Source organism: Saimiri boliviensis, chromosome 2, assembly GCF_048565385.1.
Source record: "Saimiri boliviensis isolate mSaiBol1 chromosome 2, mSaiBol1.pri, whole genome shotgun sequence".
NCBI lineage: Eukaryota > Metazoa > Chordata > Mammalia > Primates > Cebidae > Saimiri > Saimiri boliviensis.
Window position 1 is genome coordinate 64,172,081 of NC_133450.1, and position 23,990 is coordinate 64,196,070.

At 38.1% G+C, this 23,990-nt stretch overlaps 1 protein-coding gene across 1 annotated transcript in view; it reads left to right on the plus strand.

Moving 5' to 3' along the window:
* Positions 1–23,990, plus strand: part of CATSPERB (cation channel sperm associated auxiliary subunit beta) — a 185,524-nt gene that overhangs the window by 79,280 nt on the left and 82,254 nt on the right. The window contains 4 exon segments of the mRNA XM_074393468.1: positions 3,016–3,082; positions 12,734–12,780; positions 13,629–13,778; positions 16,329–16,487. Of these exon segments, the coding sequence (XP_074249569.1) occupies positions 3,016–3,082; positions 12,734–12,780; positions 13,629–13,778; positions 16,329–16,487 (423 nt within the window).

Here is a 23,990-nt window from a genome sequence, read left to right on the forward strand (position 1 = left end):
CATATTAATAAATGGGGAATAGACTCTTTTTCTTTTCTTTTTTGTTTAATTTTTACAGCTTCAAGTATTACATTGTATGAACTAACCAGAGTTTAAATTATCATCCATTGATGGATGCTTGGGTAATTTCCCAATATTTTGCTATTACAAACAATGCTGCCATGAATAATTTGTACCTAGAAATTTTATGTGTCCAGATACATAGATACAATACATCCTAGAACTTGGATTGGGAGATCAAGGGGTAAATCCTTATGCAACATTAAAAAATCATCACAAATTGCCCTTCATGGAGGTTTTTACAATTTGCAAGGATATTATGATAAATCCTATTAAACTAAAATATCTTAGTAAAACTCAAGGATGGTTGGTAGTGATGAGGGAGAGAGGAAATACAGGGTTCCAAAGGTAGAGAGGTACTGGGATTGGGGAGTGGAGGGAAGGGGGAAAGTGAAATTGTTTTTAAGGGTTATAAGGATCTACCTTTGGATAAGACCTCTTTTACTAATGACGGAAGCAAAGGTGTTAAGAATGAGATATATGTGGGTGTTTGGGCAGGTAGCTGAATGAGTGAATACTTAATGATTTATTCATTCAGTAAATCTCATTCACTCAACAAATATTTGTTGAGCACTTCCTATATTCCATTATTGTTCAGATAAAGAGGGATTCCATAGTGAACAAGACAAAGTCCCTACTCTCATATAGCTTAACTTTCTACTGAGGGGGCTAGACCATTAAAAAAATACATAAACAAATATATAATGTGATCTTAGATAGTAATAAATGGTTGTTGAAATTAAAGCAGGGTAAGAGAAAGAGATAGGGGAAGATAATATTCTATTTGAAATCGGGTGATTAAAGCAGGCCTTTTCAAAGAGATGAAATTTAAGCAGAAACTTGAATGACTTGGAGCAATTATTTTGACAGAGCATTTCCAGACAAAAGTAATAGGAAGCATAAGATCCCTAAATTGGGGATTTGGCATGAGGTAAAATCTGTTAGTTATCCACCAAAATCTGTTTAGTGGCAACAGCAAGGAATATGGATCACTTCTTTAAGGATAAAATTGAAATTCTCATGAGACACAAAATACTTTCTGCTTCAGCCTGATCATGCCCGCCTCCACGTGCAGCCATCCTGCCGGCCAGGCTAAACCACTCACCTGCCCTGAACCCACCAGCATTTCTCACACCTCAACTCCTTTGCCTATCATGTTTTGTCTTCTTAGCATGCACTCCCTCCTTCTGTTTCACTTAGAGGATTTCAGCATTCTTCAGAAATCCCTCCCTGACCACCAAGGTGCTCCTCCTGTGCACTCTCCCAGTTCTCAACACAAATTCCTATCATTATCACCCTATATTGTCTGTTGAGCCTCAAGCTAGTCTCACAACATTTTAGGTTCCAGTCAAGGCCTATCTTACTTACTATTGTGTCCTGGTAAGTTACCATACAGCCTTGCAAATAGGCAGTCTCAATGAATATTTGCTGAGTCACTGAGTGAATAAATAAAGACAGACTGGATTCAAATTTTGGACTAACTTAGCCATGTGACATAAAACTTTGAACAAGTTGTATAACTCTCTGGACCTCAATTTCTTCATTTTAAAATGAGCATAACAATATCTACCTCTTAGGATAAACATAACAATATATACTACCTCTTAGGTGATTAAGTAACACTACATATGAAAAATCTCAGTACAGTACGTGGCACAATGTAGATACTTAAAAAAAAAAATTGTTGGTGGCCGTGCACAGTGGCTCATGCCTATAATCCCACTGCTTTACAAGGCCAAAGCGGGAGAATTGCTTAAGATCAGGAGTTCTAGACCAGGGCAATATGGTGAGAATCCTTTCTTTCGGACAATTAAAAAATTACTCAGGCATGGTGGTGCACACCTGTGGTCCCAGCTGTTTGTGAGGCTGACGCGGGAGGATTGCTTAAGTTGAAGAGTTTGAAGCTGGAGTGAGCTACTACCATACCACTGCACTCTAGCCTGGGTGACAGAGCCAGAACCCCATATCAATACATACATACATACATAGAAGTGACTCCTCAGTCAGTATGGTGGCTCACATCTGTAATACCAACACTTTGGGAGGCCAACGTGGGTGGATCACTTGAGGTCAAGAGTTCAAGACCAACCTGGCTAACATGGTGAAATCCCATCTCTACTAAAATACAAAAAAAATTAGCCAGGCATGGTGTTGTGTGCCTGTAATCCCAGCTACTTGGGAGCTGGAGGCAGGAGAATCACTTGAACCTGGGAGGCAGAGGTTGCAGTGAGCCTAGATCATACCACTGGACCTGGGTAACAGAGTGTGAGACTCCTTCTCAATTGAAAAAAAAAAGAAGCAACTCCTCATGTGTTCAGGTTTGATCATTAGATAGCAGCGAAGGCTTTTGCACACAGATCAGACAGATTTTATTATTGGTCTATAAAAAAGTAAGAAAGTCTTCTTACATCCCAACAGATATTGAAGGTCAGAATCTTCCTATAATAAAATAATCTCAAACTGTTGCATTTAATTAATATCCAACATCAATATCCAACATATTCAATATATTTGAAGCTTCTCTCTCATGACCAATTTTCAAAGCCCTTTTCATGTTGCTTCTTGCTGCTGTCAGGCTTCTGGGAAAGCTACCCAGCTGCCACTAATGAGGAATGAAAGATAAACATGTGACCCATTATAACTGTGCTGAAAGACTAATGTCTTCTGGTAGCTTCTGAAAGAGAGCTCATAGACAAGGGCATCCTCCATTAACATGTGCTAATCCAGGTGCAATTTCTTTTTATTCTTTTTTTGTGCATTTTTCAAAATGTATATTCTTATTTCTTGTCCTCATTCTATAATCTTTTATTTTATTTGCATACAATTTTTGTCTCTTTATTTGCCTCACATTTCTGAACTATCAACCTTTGAAATTTTTTAGTTTTTTTCTATCTTCTGTCTAAGATATTTTAAGTCTGCATATTGACTAAGTGATATTTTTCTTTATTTATGTAGGTTGACTATGTGAAAGGAAAATTGTGGTATAATGAAAGATGTTTTGCCAACAGAGAGAAATTTGAAGGTAAATTTTGGTTCAAGATATGCTGTATCAAGAGACTTTTACATATGTATGTAACTGAATGCAAGCTCAGCCTTTAAAAGACCATTCCAAAGTTTTGGCTCAGGAGAGGGGTTTAAGAAGGGGAACTTGGGGTGGAAGGCATGCAGGGGTGATGCTGGGTGCAAGGTCTGTGTGTCTTGTCCTGGTGGCTATCTTGAGTCATGGTCCACCTGGAGCATAGGCTGGTGTTACCTTCACAATGGCCGGGTTATAGACTAACCTCCTTGAAGTAATCTCTGGAATTTTGTAGCTGCGTCTCCATGTCTAATTTGTCTCAAAATTAGCCCCTGGAACTTCTAGCAAGCACATAATTAGATAAGCCAGCAGTGCAAGGGAGTGTCTGGTGGGAAGGGAGGGAAACCAAGAGTTTCAAAGTATGTTTTCAAGGCTAAAAGCAAGAAAGGAGGAAAAACAAAAAACAAAAATGTTCAAAGTGCATTTTTAACCTAAGCCACTTGGTTACAACTTTCCATTGTGCAAATTCCATTCCATTTCTATGGAAAATGGGTGGCATAGTCGATCTGGCTACTTCCTGCTGAGAAGGGGCATAGTTAGGAGGTACCAGAATGGAATTTGTCCACCTGAAGTTGGAAATATTCTCAAGTTCCTAGACTTGTAGCAGGAATTTGTGGGAGCATTATGGTGCGGGGACACAGGAGCTTCTGAGGACATCTTTCCTGCATCCTTGCAGAGTATACAACAGCAGTAAAATCCACAGCTAAAGAGGACAATGAGCAAAATACCAATTATGCTATATGTGAAAGTCTTCCATGCACTAAGTGGCTGACTAAGCCATGCCGTTATTGGGAGAAGGCATCTATAGCAAAATGTGAGTATCCAATGTATGCATAGCTTAGGTTATATGGTGAGAATAATCTAGCATATGTAGATAATAGTCTTAATGCACAGTGCTCCTTTAGGCTGCAGTCAGGATATCCAGGGCCATACAGTTTTGTAAGGCCACTTGCCTAATCTGAAAGTTTCCTCAGTAACAAGGGTGATGGCATGGTGGATGTTATTAAAGGCAGCAGCTATATGCTTAGCCAGGGCCTCTACTTGTAATTCTACATATGTGGTCACTGCCTGAGGGGAAAAGATGGCTAGTGGGTAAAACCACCAGGATGCCATTTTCAACAGTGGTGTCTGGCGTTTGTACTTTCTCAGTTGGCAGGCAAAGAGTTCAGATAGAACAGGATTCATCCTGTAAGGTAAGGGTGCTCCCAGATGTATTTGCCATAGGGCCAACTGTGAGTGCCACAGGCTTACAGCCAGCCCCAGCGTGGAGGGTTGGCTCTATGCGAGAAGGAGCTGTTTTGCTACCCCAGCGATATAACTGCTAGTCAGTTGAAGAGTTTGATGACATTGCTGGGGAGGTAACTATCCTATGTTCCAGGTCTTAGCTTGAGGTGCGCTGCTGTTGTGGTGTTCAGTGCACAGTTATGCTTGACCTATTACCTGTATTTGTACCTCTGTCAGCCATCTGACACCATGGTGTACAGCATATCCCAAGGTAGAGGTGACATTGACCTGCTCACAACTTGGTTGAAAAACATGTTTTCTGATTTCCTGGCAAGTAGGAAATTCATGAGGCTTATGATGAGATGAGTTATGGCCATGAAAGGAAAATGGGTGAAGTGCCCCATACCAGGTATAGAAATGACATCAAGTACTTAGGTTGGTGGCTTGGATGCACCTTGGCAAGCCTGCAGTGGAAGGAAGGGCAATTCCCCACAGACCCAGCAGTCTGTTCTGTTCTGGAGGGAAGCCACCATTAGTGCCCATTCAGCTAAAGGGTTAGTTTTACCAGACATAAATAATCTAATGACTACAAAACTTGTTAAGAAGTTCATGTTAAGAAAAGGATAGTACTTATCTCTGTGTTTTTTTCTTTAATACACCTTTAGGTCTTTTCTTGGCTCACATGAAGAGGCAGGCTGGTTGTCTGAGGTATCAGGTTGAGGATGAACTGCCTTCACCTAGTGTGATATATCCAGGGTTTAATTCCAGCCAATTTGACAGATGAATGCAGGGTCAGCAGCACATCATAAGGTCCCATCCACTTTTTGGCTAGCTGCCGGTCAGGTCCTTGTTATTTTCCAAGACTTTAGCTGTACCTTAACTCTTGGTGGAAAGGGTGAGAGGGGCTCACCCCAAGGGTATGAGGACCTAGAAGCAGCAAACTGATGCCTAGTTAGTAATGTCTTCCCTAACTGTTGTATGTATTGTTTAATTCTTGATTCATTTATTAGGTCTAAAGGTGGGACTCCTGGGGAGTCTCCCATAAGCAATCTCAAAAGGGTTCAACCTGCACCCACTTTGGGGTGTTAACTTGACTCAGAGTAAGACAATAGGAAAAATTTATCACAAGTCAAATTGCTTTCCTGATATATTTTGGCAATGCAATTTTTTTTTAGAGTGTGGTTCATCTCTTTAGTTTTTCCTGTCTTTAAGGAAAGGAGTTTTTCCTGTGGTCTTTAAGATGATAATCTACCAGTTGTAGGAAGGGGTGAGAGTTTGCCCTGACATTCCTGCAACCATCAGTCTTTTTGAATCAGAGGATAGGCAGATGTTAACGATGGAATATATGCCCCCCCCCATACCAATTAGAAAGTTAGTAAGCTTGTTCTCCATTGTCCATCATACCCAGGGGGCCGGGGTGGGGCGGGGAGGTGGGTATGATGAAAGGTTGGCTAAACACACGAATTGAACAGGTTATAGGAGGAGCTATGAATATTTATGAAAGTGGTCCTGACACATGCATATCGAACAAACGTGCATGTAACATATGACTCCATTTACCTTGGGGGGAGAGTTAATCCTTTTCTGACACGGGTTTAGGTCATGTTTATAATTTGATAGCTTATTGCCATAAATAATCTATTCTGTCAATCTTGTGATAATTAATACTGGTCAATTTTAGTGTCTAAACCATAAAAGGGAGGGAACATAATAGGGCATGTCTGACTTTCTGTACCATCACTGTTGGGAATTAAGTTTTTAAGGTTTTTTTTCTTGGGGTTCCCTTAGCCAAGGGGAAGGGTTTGTTCGGTTGGAGGGGGATTCAGTATTTTATTTTTGGCTTGTATTTCCTCTTTTTTGGTAAAGATCTGCCAGAGACAGTATCAATGGCCAAGTTATCCCATACTAATGCTGGAGTGTATGGCTACCTCTCCCAGGTTCATCATGCCCTTCAGTGGGATACCTATGGCCAAGAAACTTAGAGTCAAAAGACTTATAGCCAATTAAACACTTTAGGCCAGATTAGAATGGAGGCACTCACTAATCCTTAAAATTCCTCTTAAGCAGCGTAAGAGCTAAAAAAAAACAAAAGCCAAAAACCCAAGTTATAAAATTGACTTATGTATATATTTTATACATTGAGCTACTATAATCTTAGCTTGTAGCAATTAGTTATACAAAACACAGGCATTTTGTTTAGCTGTTTAGGCATCTGTGTGCCTATTCTTGATTTGAAGGTTCTGAAGTAAGTTTATCCCTCAAAACCAGCCCTTATAATCTCACATGACTGCCTCTTCTGCAGTAGTCCCTGGTCCTGGAAGAATGGGATAGTTTCCATTTTGGAGGTAAAGTAAAACATAATTAGCAGCATTTCAAACAAAATGGTCATAAGCCTTGCCCCATTCTGAGAATGACAGGAAAGGAACCTCACAGGTAGCTAAACATTTAAATTATTTAGAATTAAGGCACAAAAGAAATATTAATTCAGATAGAGGCAAAATTAGTAAATGCATCTTAATATTTTTAAATACAGGAGTGTCTTGTGTCCTATTAAAGCAGTATACTTTGTCGTCTTTGTCTGGTTCTAAAGATGAGGCTTTGGTTGACTTGAGTTCGGTATCAGATACTGGCAGCCAGTGTCGTCTTAGATGTGATATGTGCATCTAGGAGTCAAAACTCTGTAACTTAACAGCACATGGATTAGTTAATAGCACTGTTAAGGATCTTTTCAAGAGGCTGGAAGTGGTGATACTGGAGTCCTGACTGGAAGTCATAAAAAGATTTACAACCTTGCATTGATTAATTTTTATAGCTTTGATGAGCCTAAGAAATAAGTCAGAGACTTAATTTAGGATTTGATTTTGAGGATGTTTGTGAAAGATGTTAAAAGACTCAAAACATTTGGTCCAAATAGAATGATAGGTCATTGTAAAACAATAGTTATTCATTTAACCAAAGTAATAATCAAAAGACTTTAAGGGCAACATAGAAGGTTATGTGGATGTAAAAACCTTAACTCTTTTAAATCTCAGGTTTTTTAAAGTTATCAAAAATCTAATAAAGACAGCATAGAAATTATCTTGATAAGATGTAAAATCTTACATCTGACATAGGCTTGCATGGATATGGCATATGACATAGGCCATCTATGGAATACTTCCTTTCTATCTTGTCGTATATTACCTCTTTCCTAAATAACTTACTTCGGGACAGAAATTTACCATATAAGATCTTTTCTCATACATAATTATTTTTAATAAGAATACAACTTACAGAACTATATATTAACATGTACTTTTATTTTTAATAACTTTAAACTTTGGTAAAAGCTTAGAAAGCAAGAAATCCTGAACTGTTTATCAGATGTTAACATTTTATAGATGAAATCATTCTACAAGTTTTATAAAATCCTTTTTTAGTTGGAAATGACCCAGACATCCAAATGAGCATCCAAAATAATTTTAAGTTTTTAAATTTTATAAAAAGTTTGCTAGCAAGCATGTACCCATTTACATGCATTTGAGTTTTTCATGTTTAACCATTTATCTAGATTACTTTTTGAAAACTGAGATATTAGACAGCACTAGTCATCATTTAAAGTTATTTTCCTGTTAACCATTTTTAAAGCTTGTAAACATCAGGGATTCACCTAAGAATTTTAAAGTTAAACACATGGGCATTTTGCTGACAACTTAGAAGATTCAGCTGTTTGTATTGAATCACCAATATTAAATTAATCTTCTTTATTAAAAAAACATACAAAGATCATTTTGTTTGGCTGGGTTTATAGCCTTATAACTTTTATGCCAAATCTAGACACCTTAATATAACTAGCAGAGGCAAATACAAAACATACCTAATCAGTAAACTTAGACAAAAATGTATGCTGACAATTCTGAATACATTTCTATGTTTATTTTATTAACAATATTTAAAATGAGTTTTATTTATCAGAATGTGAACTTGAAGAGATTTTGGATTTCATTTATGAATACTCATTTACTTATAAGCCAGTTTGGTAGTGTGCCAGATATGACACATAATACATCAACATCACATAAACATATCTAAGCACGTATATGCATACACAAATATCCAATAGCTTTTACCTTAGAATTCTAGCCACAAGATAGCAATACAAACTCATCATTTTATAAAAGATAGCTGGATCTGAATTATTTTTGTGACAAAATTGCAATCTGTTCACATGGCTGAACTTTGTTTGCCTTGGTAGGTAATCCAAGAATAGCAATGGACCAAAATTTGGGTAAAGCAGTCTCTATGACAGTTCAGTTTTTTTTGTTTTTAATTTTTATTTTTATTTTACTTTAAGTTCCAGGATATAAGTGCAGAACGTGTAGGCTTGTTACACAGGTATACATGTGCCATGGTGGTTTGCTGAATCTATCAACCTGTCATCTAGGTTTTAAGCCCTACACATATTAGCTATTTGTCCTAATGCTCTCTTTCCCCTTGTCCCCTACTCCCCAACTGGCCCTGGTGTATGTTGTTCCCCTCCCTGTGTTTGTGTGTTCTCATTGTTCAACTCCCACTTATGTGTGAGAACATGTGGTGTTTGGTTTGCTGTTCCTGTGCTAGTTTGCTGAGGATGCTGGCTTCCACTTCATCCATGTCCCTGCAAAGGACATGATCTCATTCCTTCTTATGGCTGCACAGTATTCTGTGGTCTATATGTACCACATTTTCTTTATCCCATCTACCATCGATGGGCATTTAGGTTGGTTGAATGTCTTTGCTATTGTAACTAATGATGCAATAAACATACATGTGGATGTGTCTTTATAGTAGAATGATTTATTTTCCTTTGAGTATATACCCAGTAATGAGATTGCTGGGTCAAATGGCATTTCTGGATTTTCTAGGTCCTTGAAAAATTGCCACATTGTCTCCACAATGGTTGAACTAATTTACATTCCCACCAACAGTGTAAAAGTATTCCTATTTCTCCTCAGCCTCACCAACATCTATTTTTTCTTGACTTTTTAATAATCACCATTCTGACTGGCATAAAATGGTATCTCATTGTGGTTTTGATTTGCACTTCTCTAATGATTAGTGATGATGAGCTTTTTTTCAATGTGTTTCTTGGCAGCATAATATCTTGAGAAGTGTCTGTTCATATCCTTTGCCCACTTTTTGATGGAGTTTTTTTTTCTTGTAAATATGTTTACATTCCTTGTAGATTCTGGATATTAAACCTTTGTCAGATGAGTAGATTGCAAAAATTTTTACCCATTCTGTAAGTTGCCTGTTCACTCTAATGATAGTTTCTTTTGCTGTGCAGAAGCTCTTTAATTTAATTAGATCTCATTTGTCAATTTTGGCTTTTGTTAGAATTGCTTTTGGTGATTTCGTCATGAAGCATTTGCCCATGCCTATGTCCTGAATGGTATTACCTAGATTTTCTTCTAGGGTTTTTATGGTTTTGGCTTTTATATTTAAGTCTTTAATCCCTCTTGAGTTAATTCTTCTATAAGGTATAAGGAAGGGGTCCAGTATCAGTTTTCTGCATATGGCTAGCCAGTTTTCCCAGCACCATTTATTAAATAGGGAATTCTTTCCCCATTGCTTTTCTCAGGTATGTTGAAGATGAGGTGGTTGTAGATGTATGCTGTTATTTCTGAGGTCTCTGTTTTGTTCCATTGGTCTATATATCTGTTTTGGTACCAGTACCATGCTGTTTTGGTTACTGTAGACTTGCAGCATAGTTTGAAGTCAGGTAGCACTATGCCTCCAGCTTTGTTCTTTTTGCTTAGGATTGTCTTGGCTATACAGACTCCTTTTTAATTCCATATCACTGACATTCCTTGCAGAATTAGAAAAAAACTACTTTAAATTTCATGTGGCAGTTCAGTTTTAAAAAGTCTCTTATCCTTTTTTTCTTCCATTCCAAATGAGTTTCCAATGTTTACATTTCAGTTAGACCATAAATAATGAGTCTTATCTTGGCACCACTGCTTAGTAAAAGCAGATTCAAAGCAGGAAGAAAAAAAGAGAAGACAGAGAGTTAGAACTATGATTAACTTTACAGTTGCAAATTAACCATTTGAACTCTGAATTTTTTTGTTGTTATAACTTTCCCATCAGTTTAAAATGCACAGAAATGGACCATAATATGTAACCATCTAGAGTCCCAAAGAGGATGACAAAATCAGGGGCCTCTAGTGAACAAAGGAGCAGCTTATATTGATGCCTTGCTTTTGTCTCTGTGTCAATAATTCCCTGCAACTGGATTGCCAGGAGTTGGGTAAATTCTCCTTACTTTACGCAACCAGTGTTGACGGTACCATTCACAGTCCCAATAGGTGTGCCTGTGTAAGTTTTTCCACACAGGACAGCCCAAGATGTCAAAGAATTGATTTCCCCAACAGGCCGATGACTGGCAATGACCAGTATAACCTTTTTTAGTACATCAACCTTCATCTAAGTCCAGGTCCTGCTGCAATCCCAGTAAACACTAATGGGAGGGCAACAAATGAAATGGCAAAACAAGTAGATAGAAAGGGCAAAAGGGCAAAAGAACTGGAGTTGGGACTGTTTAAACATTCATCCCAGGTATTTCTGATCTTCTGCTCATGCAAATAGCATTGAAAACCATAAGCAGGATGACAGGCGCATTTAGATAACCCACAGAAGAATTCACATGCTGCTTTTCCCCATAAGATCTGGCACAGCTGTGAAAAGTACTTTAGAATCCTAGAAAGAGCAACCCAGCCAAGAGCCAGGATGACAGAAGTTGTTCTGCTTCAGGGTTGGATCCCTGCATTGAGTAGGGGGGCTTGTACAGGCTGCCTTAAAGGGTAGAGAAAGAAGGTAAGAAAGTAGCAAGTAGATAAGAGCCCAAATGTAGATCACATACATACACAGTTATAGATTCAGATGGTGCACTCCCAAGCTAATTCCCCATCAGGGGGACTAGATAAAAGTCCTGAAACCTTGTCTCAACTTCAGATGGCCCCATGAGCATCTAGGTCAAAACAGAACAAAGCTCAAGTGGTGCCACAGATAAAGATGGTGTACCTGCCCAGACAACGTCACAAGCATCTACGTCCAAGTGGAGCAGAGCTCAAGTGTTATCACAGAAGAGACAGAGGAGACCTGGGTGCACTCCAGTTGACTTAGCCAGTTCTGAAGCCTGTCAACTTCTTCACATGTCACTTTCCCTGCACCAGCAAAGTGTAGTAGGCAGCTAACGCCATGACAGGGAGAGAAGGGAGATTCCCTGAGACAAAATATCTCAGCAGCCGCTGGGAAAATCTCCAGAGCCCCAGCTGCAGGGTTAGCTAGCCAGAAGCAGCTAGTATTCATGAGCAACTCTTGACCCATCCAGTAGCATGAATAGGTAAGCCCTGGCACACTGTTGCAGTCAATTGCCCTACTTGTTGCAGACAAGGTTGACAGACTAGACCACTCAAAATGCGGGCTCCCTATAAGGACTACGAAATTGGTGAAGAATGCAAGCTCAACTGCTTGCCACCTATAAATCCAAATGAACAAGGATGAGATGCAGTAAAAGGAAAGTGACTTTTATTCCAAAAGCCAGCAGTTGGGAGAATGGCCAGGTCCATGCCTTTAAAAGACCATTCCAAACTTTAGGCTAGGGAGAGGAGTTTAGAAGGGGGAAGCTGGGGTGGGAGGCGTGCAGGGGTGATGCTGGGTGCAAAGTCTGTGTGTCTTGTCCCGGTTACTATCTTGAATCATGGTTCATCTGCAGCGTAGGCTTGTATCATCTCCACAATGGCCAGGTTGGAGACTAACCTCCTTGAGGTAATCTCTGGAATTTTATAACTGAGTCTCCATGTCTGATTTGTTTCAAAATTAGCCCCAGGAACTTCTAAGCAAGCACGTAATTAGATAAGCTAGCAGGGCAAGGGTGTGTCTGGTGGGAAGGGAGGGAAACAAAGTTCCAAACTATGTTTTCAAGGCAAAAATCAAGGAAGGAAAAAAATAAAATTTCCAAATGCATTTTTAATCTAAGCTACTCAGTTACATCTAGATTTAACACGACATAAAATAAAACTAGAACAAAATATAAAGATAAGTTTGCTTTATATAAGTTAATGGCCTAAAACAAAACAAAACTGAACTTAAATTTGAGAACACAGGTACACTTGCAATAGGGTAAGAAAATTAGATTGGAGTATACGTTACTTGATGATACATAACTTTTATTCTTCTTATTTTAATTTACCATAATAACTTCATAGAAGTTATTTTTGCAAGTAGGTAAATGAAAATAGGAATAATAATAAAAGTTTGCAAAAATAATTTTCATGAAGACTACTAAGACTAACCCTTCCAGTTTTAGAAATACAGATGCACTCATAATTTCTGTACCCTTATATTTTGTAGCTGATTATATTGCAGTCACCTTTGAGAGAAACAGAACCCTAAGTGAGGTATGATATTGACTATTTTATGTTAATAAATTTTGTTGTGCATGATTTCATGGATTGTGATTAATCTAAAAAATGGCAATTCTATAGACTGAAAAGCTTCACAATCACTCTTTGCTCCCAGTGGTGTTGTTAATTAGGACCTATGCAATGATTCTTAAAAAAAAAAACAACAGAGATGCTTTGCAATGTTTTCTGGGCTCATATCCCTCATGAGAGAGGCACAGACATTAAGGATTTAAAACAAAAAACAAAAAACAAAAACAATTGTGATCAGTCAGGACAACACAATGGTTGTTTATTTATTTTCCTACTGTCACTAAAACACCAGGAGTTCAGTCTAGGTCCTGCTGCTGCATAGACTACCAATCACTGAGTCAGCAAGTATTGCCAGAAAAAAAGGCTTTAATCAGGTGCTACAGCCAAGGAGAATGGGAAATAAAAATCTCAAACCTGTCTCTCTGACTGAGTACACTTTGGGGGTTTACACAGAAAGGAAGGTAGGAAAACAGGAATTAGAGATGGATAAGTAAGCAATCACTATGGATGAGGAGTCTGACTTCTCATTGTTTGGATGTGGTGATCTGAGTTTCAGTTTCTTGCCTGAGGGTTGAGTTCCTTGCCTGAGGGTCAATTTCCTAAAGAAGGAATTCAGATGAAACAAGTGTAGGTTTTAAGACCAGGAAGTTTAAAGGCCAGTGGGTTTTAAGACCAGGGAGGGAGGGTTAATTTCTGTTTGTTCAAAAAACTGTAAATATTAGTTCTATGAACAATTGGGCTAGTTGCACTAAGAGAACTAATTGAGAACTTTATTTCAAAAACATGATTAATTTTTCCCTTCTTTTTTATAGTCAAGCTCTTGTTTTTACAGTAAAGAACCATTTCTTGAATGGTTCCCCTGCTTACCTCACATTTTTAGAGGAATGAAAAGTCCTCCAAGTGTGTTAACATTTCTTGTTGACCAAGAGCATCATACTGGAGTTTACCTCTTCTATAACCGGGTAAGCCTTATATCCCAGATGGAATTTATCTTGACATGACAATAAAAATTTACCTTAGCAAAAGTTATTTTCAAGTTCTTGTTATCTTTAGCAATAGAACCTCATAAAACTAGCTACATAAAAATTATTTAAGATCAATAAAATAGTTTGACACTTTAGAGATTTCTTGCCCGATGTCATTCATTTTGATGAAAATGGAAAACATGATGCTGTGTGCAGTGATTCTCCCTTGCTGATTCTCTAAAGAATATAAGCTGGGATTTTTCTATATAAATTTAAGGTTCCATAAAATGGTTAATTAAACCAAAAAATGGAATTAATTGCCACAGATCTGTATTTTTTCTTCCAAAGGTCCTTAACCCTACTAGTGAATTAGAATTCTTCTTAGAGCCATTAAAAACCACATAAACTTCCAGTGGTGATGGCTCATGCCTGTAATCCCAACTCAGAGGCTGACGCAGAAGGCTTGAGGCCAGGACTTCAAGACTACAGTGAGGCACTACTGTACTCTGGCATTCCAGGCGAGGTGACAGAGCAAGATCCAGTCTGAAAAAGCAAATAAACAAAACCATAAGTTTAGCCCCTATCGTCAAGATTGTAGGGAAGGAAAAAATTTTTTCCTCTACCTTTTTATGTTCAATGCCTGGACTCTTGCAAATTAAACCAAAAAAAGAAAAAAAAGAAAAAAAAGACTAATAGGAGAAAATAGTTTATTCATGTGTGCAGTGTGCACTCATGGAAGAAACTCAGTGAAGTGATTAAAATTTGGAGGTTAGGTACCATCTTAATAGGTGAAGGGGAGAGGGAGAAAAGCATTTATGGAAAAACAAATTCCTTTTTTTAAAAAAAAAGATAAATGGGTTTTCAGGACAGCAAACAGGACATACAAAAAATTTTTTTTTTTTTTGGTGTTTTTTTGAGATGGAGTCTTGATCTGTCACCCAGACTGGAGTGCAGTGGTGTGATCTCGGCTCATTGCAACCTCTGCCTCCCAGGCTCAACATCTCCTGCTGCAGCCTCCCAAGTAGCTGGGATTACAGGATTTTGCTACCACACTTGGCTAATTTTCGTATTTTTTAGTAGAGATGGGATTTTGTCATTTTGGCCAGGCTGGTCTTGAACTCCTGACTTCAAGTGATCTACCTGCATTGGCCTCCCAAAGTGCTAGGATTACAGGCATAAGCCACAGCACCTGGCCAGGAGATATGAATGTTTTTGATAATGTTTGTAAATGTAGGTATAAATCTGTAGTATGAGTGGTCTTTTCTTCTCCTTCAGAGCTATGAAACTCTGGAAAAGGAATTTGGGACAGGTTTTATTTGCATTCTTTCTTCTGGGAGTAGATCTGCCACAAAGAGGAATTTCTGTCAGACTCATTTCCCAGAAATTCCTGCTTTTAGTGAGACACAAGAAGCTCCAAGGTTTCTTCCCTGTATGTGTTGAATGTCAATAGTCTTCAGCTTAAAATTATCTTTATGTAAGAATGGCATTTTTTAAATTTTGAGACAGGATCTCGCTATATTACCCAGGCTGGGGTGCAGTGGGGTGATCTTAGCTCACTGTAACCTCTGCCTCCTGGGTTCAAGAAATTCTCCTGCCTCAGCCTCCCAGGTAGCTGGGATTACAGGTGTGTGCTACCACACTGGCTAATTTTTGTATTTTTAGTAGAGACAGGGTTTTGCCATGTTGCCCAGGCTGGTCTCAAACTCCTGGTCTCAAGTGATCCACCCACTTCAGCCTCCCAAAGTGCTGAGATTACAGGTGTAAGCCACCATGCCTAGTCAAAAGTGGCATATTTTGAGGTGTCATATCTCTTCTTTTTTTTTTTTGCTTTTGAGACAGGGTCTCACTCTGTCACTCAAGCTGGAGTGCAATGGTGTGATCATAGCTCACCATAGACTAACTCCTGGCTCAAGTGATCCTCTGCCTCAGCCTGATGTGTAGCTGGGACTACAGGTGCATGTCATCATGCCTGGCTAATTTTAATTTTTTAATATACAGTTAGATCTCACTTTGTTGACCAGGCTGGTCTCAAATTCCTAGGCTCAAGCAATCCTCTTGCATAGGTCTCCCAAAGTGCTGAAATTACAAGCCACTTTTATATAAAAATAATTTTAAGCTGAAGACTGTGCCTGGCCTGATGCATCATATTCTGATCCCCTTTAAAATCGTGGTTGAATAGAATTGGAGTGTGGCTTAGGCATCCTCCCTTTTGGCATGATAGTTATAAGCATGGGCATTGGAGTCTGTCTGCCAAGTTCAGCAATGATTCTATAGTAAACCTCTCTTCATTGTTAATTATAGAACTTTGCACAAATTATTTAATCTCCTAACCTTCATTTTCAACAACTATAAGATGGGTGTGTGGCAGGGGCCAGAGTGGTGGAGTCAAGAGATAACAATTATTGCTAATCCTTTTAGTTCTGTGTTGTGTTAATGGTTGTATCTCTCTCTTAATCAAAATCCACGTAATGGGAAACTCTAAAAATTGTACACAGATTAATAATAATGGCTGAATTCTTATGACTTGCTCATCATTTGCTTACCTAGGCCCTAAAAACTGTCACTGCCTCTGTGAGCATCCTGAAAAATGATCAACCAAGTTTACAACCAAAATTTCCAATTTTTCGGTTTCCTTCATCATTCTCTTCCCCCGTTGGAATGGTGTTTCATCCCCGAAGCCACTTTTTGTATGCTTACGGCAATCAGGTGTGTACACAGGAAACTTCACAGTCTGAGTTAGGGTCAAATCATCCACCTACTCTATGCTGCATAGTTGTACATTAAGAACGGAGCTTCTCTGATGACCTAGAGGTGGCGGTGGGAGGGAAGACAATATTTTTTGACTATTTATTGTATAGTAAGCTTGGTGTCTATTATCAGTTTTTATCTTTCAGGTAGTTCATTGGCTAATGAAAATGAGCCATGAGTACATCAGAGTTACATTGAATGTTGCCAATCACTATACATGTATTTCCAGCTCTGAATGACTTAGATTTTGCAACTAACCCATTAAAGCTGTATTTCTAACTGGTGTTTCCAGCATTTAATGTTTGCCTTTTTCTGTTTGACTTTGTCTGAGCTTGACTTTCTGGCTCTGTTGTTCTTTAAGTTCCTCTGGTAGCATTTTCCGCCCTCTGGCTGCTCCTTCAGTCAATTAGTTCTGTGTCAGTAACCTGAAAGCTTGGTAAAGTTGTAGTTATACCATCTATGGAGCACTGGACAGTTTAAAAGTAAGGGCCACAGATATGAAACGTTAAGCAAACTTTGGAACTAAGAAAGCGCTGCAATGACTTCCAAAGAAGGAACTAATTCAGTTTCTCAAATATCTGTATCATGTGCAAAATTTAGAGGTTTGTAAAGATGATACCCTGTTTCTAGGTCTTTTTTTTTTTTTTTTTTTTTTTTTTTTTTTTTTTTTTTTGAGACGGAGTTTCGCTCTTGTTACCCAGGCTGGAGTGCAATGGCACGATCTCGGCTCACCACAACCTCCGCCTCCTGGGCTCAGGCAATTCTCCTGCCTCAGCCTCCTAAGTAGCTGGGATTACAGGCATGCACCACCACGCCCAGCTAGTTTTTTGTATTTTTAGTAGAGACGGGGTTTCACCATGTTGACCAGGATGGTCTCGATCTCTTGACCTCGTGATCCACCCGCCTCGGCCTCCCAAAGTGCTGGGATTACAGGCTTGAGCCACCGCGCCCGGCCGTTTCTAGGTCTTCTTAAACCTCTCTTCATATTTTAGTTTTCACACTAAATGTTTATGTGTTAGTCGGTTCTCACACTGCTGTGAAGAACTGCCCAAGACTGGGTAATTTATAAAGACAATAGGTTTGACTCACAGTTCTGCATGGCTGGGAATGCCTTGGAAAACTTATAATCATGGCAGAAGGCACCTATTCATAGGGCAACAGGAGAGAGAAGAGTGGAAGAGTGAAGGGGAAACAGTCTCTAATAAAACCATTAGATCTCATGAGAACTCACTCACTGTCATGAGAACAGCATGAGGGGATCCGCTCCCAAGATCCAATCACCTCCACTTTGTTCGTTCCTCAGCACCTGGGGATTATGGGGATTATAATTCAAGATGAGATCTTGGTAGGGACACAAAGCCTAACCATATCAGTTTTTTTTTACTGTTGTTTTGTTTTGGTATGGAGCCTCATTCTGTCACCCAGGCTGGAGTGCACTGGCACCATTTTGGCTCACTGCAACCTCCATCTCCCGGGTTCAAGTAATTCTCCTGCCTCAGCCTCCCAAGAAGCTTGGATTACAGGTACCTGCCACCATGCCCAACTAATTTTTGTATTTTTAGCAGAGATGGAGTTTCACCAGGTAGATCAGGCTGGTTTCAAACTCCTGACCTCAAGTGATCCACATGCCTCAGCCTCCCAAAGTGCTGGGATTACAGTCATGAGCCACTGTGCCCAGCCAATATCAGTTTAAAACCTCTAATTTCTTCTTTGGCTCTTCAATGTTTGTTCTCTTTATAAGAGGAACACAGTTTACATTCTATGGTGTTCAGATTTATCCACATATATGACAGGTGACCATCTAAATAGAGTTCTTGGGCATGAATTTCCCCCAGTCTCCCTCTTGTGTTTTTTTTCTGTGTATTTCTCCAACTGTGTAGAATCATCACTTTATTTACACATTTTCTGTCATTTTTTGAAAAAGTAGTTGCTTCGTTATCTTTTGTTCCAGAATTCCTAGGACCCGTGGATTGGAAACTAACAGTGATATAAAGAGTTATTGTACTTGAACTTAATGGTTAAAAAGTGTGTGGCTCAGAAATTTTGCCAGTATTTTATGCACCTTAAAAATTCAGGCTGAGTGCAGTGGCTCACACCTGTCATTCCAGCACTTTGGAAGGCCAAGGTGAGTGGATTGCCTGAGCTCAAGAGTTCGAGATCTACCTGAGCAAGATGGCAAAACTCTGTCTCCACCAAAAAATACAAAAAAATTATCCAGGTGTGGTGGCACGTGCCTGTGGTCCCAGCTACTCAGGAGGCTGAGGTGGGAGGATCCCTTCAGCCTGGGAGGTAGAAGTTGCAATGAGCCAAGATTGTGCCATTGCACTCCAACCTGGGTGACAGAGTGAGACCCCATTTCACACACACAAAAAGTTCATTTATGTGTGTTTTGATTGTGGGAAATAAGTAGAATTGAAGATAAAGGGCTTATATGGTGTCCTCTAAAATGAAACTAAGAAGCAGAACTAACAGTGGAACAAAATTTTAGAAAGGCCAAGGAATTGGAACAGTGCTTGTGGAAACAGATGAACAATAGCTCAAACTGATATAAATCTAATAGAGCTTACGAAATGGCCCCGTTGGATGTGAGGGCGATCTGGCTGTGACATGTGTGACCCCATTGATCACCAGGGTTGATTCGACTAATCTGGCTGGCTAGGCAAGTGTCCCCTTCCTCCCTCACCGCTCCACGTGCATCCCTCCCAAAACTGTGCACTCGATTGAAGAGGACGACCAACCCCTATACAGGGGGACCAGTCGTCAGTCAAGGATATATGAGTAGCTGCAGTCCCCTGCTAGAACCTCTAAACAAGCTCCCAAAATGGCCCAGTTAAATGAAAACATAAATATGAGAATCAAGTTGTGTATCTTGGAGGCCAATAGGTCTGTAAATCTAAGTAATGTTCTCATAGGGATGCTAAATAGTGAATTCAAGTATTTCTCCTTGCAGTGCTGTCAGTTTTTGCTGCATGTATTTTAACACTCTAGTGTTAAGCACATACACTTAAAGACTGTTATGTCTTTTTGGAGATTGGCCTTTTTATCATTATGTAATGTCCCTTTACCCCAATAACTTTCCTTGGTCTGAAGTCTGCTCTGTCTGAAATTAATAAAACAATTCCTGAATTTTTTTTTATTAGTGTTAACTTGGTATGTCTTTCTCCATCCATTTACTGATCTGTATGTGTCTTTATAGGTTAAGTGGGTCTCTTGTAGACAGCACATAGTTGGGACTGGTTTTTAATCCACTCTAACAATCTCTGTGTCTTTAGACCACTGATGCAGAAAATGATTATTGATATAATGAGATTAATATCTACCAGATTTGTTATCATGTTCTATGTGTTCTCTTTCTTTGTCTTTTGTCTTCCATTCTTTTTTTGCCTTCTGTGGTTTTAACTAAGCTTTTTATATAACTTCATTTCTTTCCTTTATTAGCATATCCATTTTATTTGCAAAATTTTTAGAGGTTATATTAGTTTTGCAACATATATTTATGATTAATCCATGTCCACTATCAAGTAATACCATACCACTTCATGGATAGTGAGTACCTTGTAATAACAAAATAATCCTGATTACTCCCTCCTCTCCCTTTTATCATTGTTGTCATTCATTTCACATATATTTAAGCACACACACATAAATAGATATGTATATCAAAATATTGTTGCCATTATTATTTTGCGCTCTCACACCTGGTTCAGTGATTCAGGTAGGCTAGGGATGGTCGTTGGCTGCCTTCTGAGAGCCACTGCAGCCAATCAACCAAGACCCCCTGTACATCACACATTTTTTCAGTAAATATTTTATAACAGAGGTTCTAAGTCAACATGCTTGCAGATAGTTAACATGGTTAAAAGAGAGGTTTTATGAATGATAAAAGCTTTAGGTTCCAGGGGCCCAGAGTAAACACCATTAACGGGTAATTCCTTTTTGACCTCCCCTGAGAGGACCATCCAGCACAAAGTTTACATGAGTAAACAGAGTAAAGACAAAGGGATGATGGGGTAAACAGACTTAAACTGGGAAAGCCTCTTATCATCCCTATCTTTTCCCTAACATAATGGACCTGCTTCCTTTGGCCTGCCCCAATAAAACCTTTTGGCCTTCCAAAAGGTTTGAGACTATAATTTATAATTTGCCTTAATATTTCCCTAATATTTTGCCAGCCAGCCCAAGTAAATCTCAACAGCCTGTACCAAAGTATCTCATGTACCCCATAAATATATACACCTACTGTGTGCTCACAAAATTAGTTTTTAAATAAGTCAAAATTTGTGGGATACAATGAAAACATTTTTATAGGGATATTTATAGAATTGAATGCATATATTAAGAAACAAAAAATATCTAAAATCAATCACCTAAGCTTCCTCTTTAGGAAATTATAGAAAGCTAAATCCAAGGGAAGAAGAAAAAAATAAATGACAAAAACTAGAGCAGAAATTAATGAAATTGGAAATGGGAAATCAACAAAGAAAATCAGCAAAACTGAAAAACAGTTCTTTGAAAGTATTAATAAAATCAATAAGCCTCTAGCCAGGCTAAATAGGAAAAAACAGAAAAGAGGATAAAAATAACATATCAGAAATAAAAGAGGAAATATCCCATGGACATTAAACAATAATAAAGGAATACTATGAACAACTCAGTGCCCACAAATTTGATAACCTACGTTACCAAATTTCTTAAAAGACACCATCTGTCGAAATTCACACAAGAGGAAATAGATAATCTGAATAGGTGTATTTCTATTAAATAAAACAATAAATAATAACCTTCTAAAACAGAAAGCACTAGACATAACCTTCTAAAACAGAATGTACTAGACCCAGATGGATTCACTTGTGAATTCTAGAAAATATTTTAAAAGAGAACAGAACAGTTATCTATAATCTCTTTCAGAAGATAGATGCAAAGGGAATGCTTCCTAACTCACTCCTTGAAGCCAACATCACCCTAACTCCAAAACCAAACAAAGACATTACAAAAAATAAAACTATAAACCAGTTTATCTCACAAACACAGATGCAGATGCAAAAAATGCTCAACAAAATATTAGCAGATCAAATCCAACAATGTGTAAAAAGTGTTATATGCCATAATTAAGTGGGATTTGTCTCAGGTATGCAAAGGGATTCAGCATTTGAAAATCAATTAATGTAATCTTCCACATCAATAAGCTAAATGAGAAAAATGACATAATTATATAAATGGTGCAGAAAAAGCATTTGACAAAACCTATTGTTTATTCCTGACAAAAACTCTCTCAGTAACCTAGGAATGAAGGGGAACTTCCTCAACTTAGTAAAGAATATTTACCCAAAATCTTCGGATAGCATCATACTAAATGGTGAGAAACTTGAAGCTTTTTCACTAAGATCAGGAACAAGGCAAGGATTTTGAACATTATACTGGAAGTCCTAGCTAATGCAATAAGACCCCTCAAAAAAGCAAATAAAAAGTATAGATTTGGAAGAAAAAAAAAAAAGATGACATGACTATGTAGAAAATTGGAAAGAATTGACCAAAAAATGGTCTGATCTAGCAAGCATTTATATCAGGATTGCAGGATACAAGGTTAATACAAAAATAAAAAATAAAAAACAATTACTGTCCTGTATGCCAGCAATGAACATATGGAATTTGAAATAAAAACACAAATGCTTTACATTAGCACACCCCAAAATGAAATACTTAGATATAAATCTAAAAAAATATGTATAGCAACCAAGATGTCCTTCATGAGGAGAATGGATACATAAACTTGGTATATCCTGATGATGGATTATTATCCAGTGTTATGCAGAAATGAGTTATCAAGCAATGCAAAAGACATGAAAGAAACTTAAATGCATATTACTAAAAGAAGAAATTAATCTGAAAAGGCTACAAACTTTATGATTCCAGTATATGACATTCTGGAAAAGGCCAAGCTATGAAGACACCAAAAAGATCCATGGTTGCCAGGGGTTAGAGGGAAGAGAGGATAAATAGGCAGAGAACAGAGGACTTTAGGGCAGTGAAACTCTTCTCTAAGATACTATAATGGTGGATACATGCCATTATATATTTGTCTAAGTCCATAGGATATACAAGACCAAGAATGGTCCCTAATGTAAACTATGGACTCTGAGTGATAATGATGTATCCATGTAGGTTCATTAGTTGTAACAAAAGCACCACTCTGGTTGGGAATCCTGGTAATGGGGGAGACTACCCATGTGTGAGAAAAACTCTTCCACTACAATATAAATATACTTAACACTACTGAACTGTATGCTTAAAAATGGATAACATGAAAAAGTTTATGATACGGGTTTTTTACCTCAATTTAAAAAACAAAATTATAAGATAACCAATAGATCACAAGTCACTTTTGTATTATGATCTAGAAAATATCTGCTATCTCCTCACAAAATTGAAATCATCTAAATTAATTTTTAATAATTTTGAGTATCATCCATATGCAATAGCACAATCAAGACAAAGCAAAGTAATTTGGCAATGACTTATAATTTGGATTGAGTCAAACATTCAAAATGAAAAATAATAAGGAAAATCGAGACTGATTCTAAGTTACACTGGTGATATGTGCCAAAGCTCACTTGTAGATCAGCCATTTAGTGGTCAGGTTTCTCATTTGGTTAGGACCCCAAATCAGATCACAGAGTCTCCTAACTTCATTTTTTACCTAAAGAAAGTTCTCGGCATCTTCCCTTAAAAAAAAAAAAAAAAAATGGAGGAGGGGGAAGCAGAAGAGGAGAAAAAGGTGGAGGAGGGAGGAGGAAGGAGAAAGAAGGAAGAAGGAAAGGAAGAGAAAGAGACTTCCATGAAGGATATCCTAAGAAGTGAAAAATAACAATCTGCAAACTGGGAGATGATATTTGCAACACATTTAATTAGAATTATAGAAGTAAGAATATACAAAGAATTTCTGCAAAGCAATATGAAAAAGACAACCTAATAGCAAAAAGGAGAAAACACACAAATAGGCATATCACAGAAAAGGAAACACAAGTGGAATGACTATGTGAAGAGATGAGGGAGTTCACAAGCAATCAGGGAAATACAAATCAGGAATGAAAGATGATATCATTTTCAGCTACTTAATTGAGAATATTCTGATTATACAAAATGTTGAATAAAGTGTGGATCAACAGGATTTCTTATATATTGCTGATGGGAGAGTAAATTATTACAACTGTTCTGAAAAGCAATTTGCCATTGCTATTATTATCTTGTAAATACGAATATTTGCATATCCTGTGACCCACCAATTGCACTTTTCAGCAAGGGAAACACATATGTCAGGAGATATTTTTAAATATTCATTATGGGTATTGGAAAAAACCACCTTAAATTTCATATGGAACCAAAAAAGAGCCCACATAGTCAAAACAATTCTAAGCAAAAGAACAAAGCTGGAGGCATCACACTACATGACTTCAAACTATA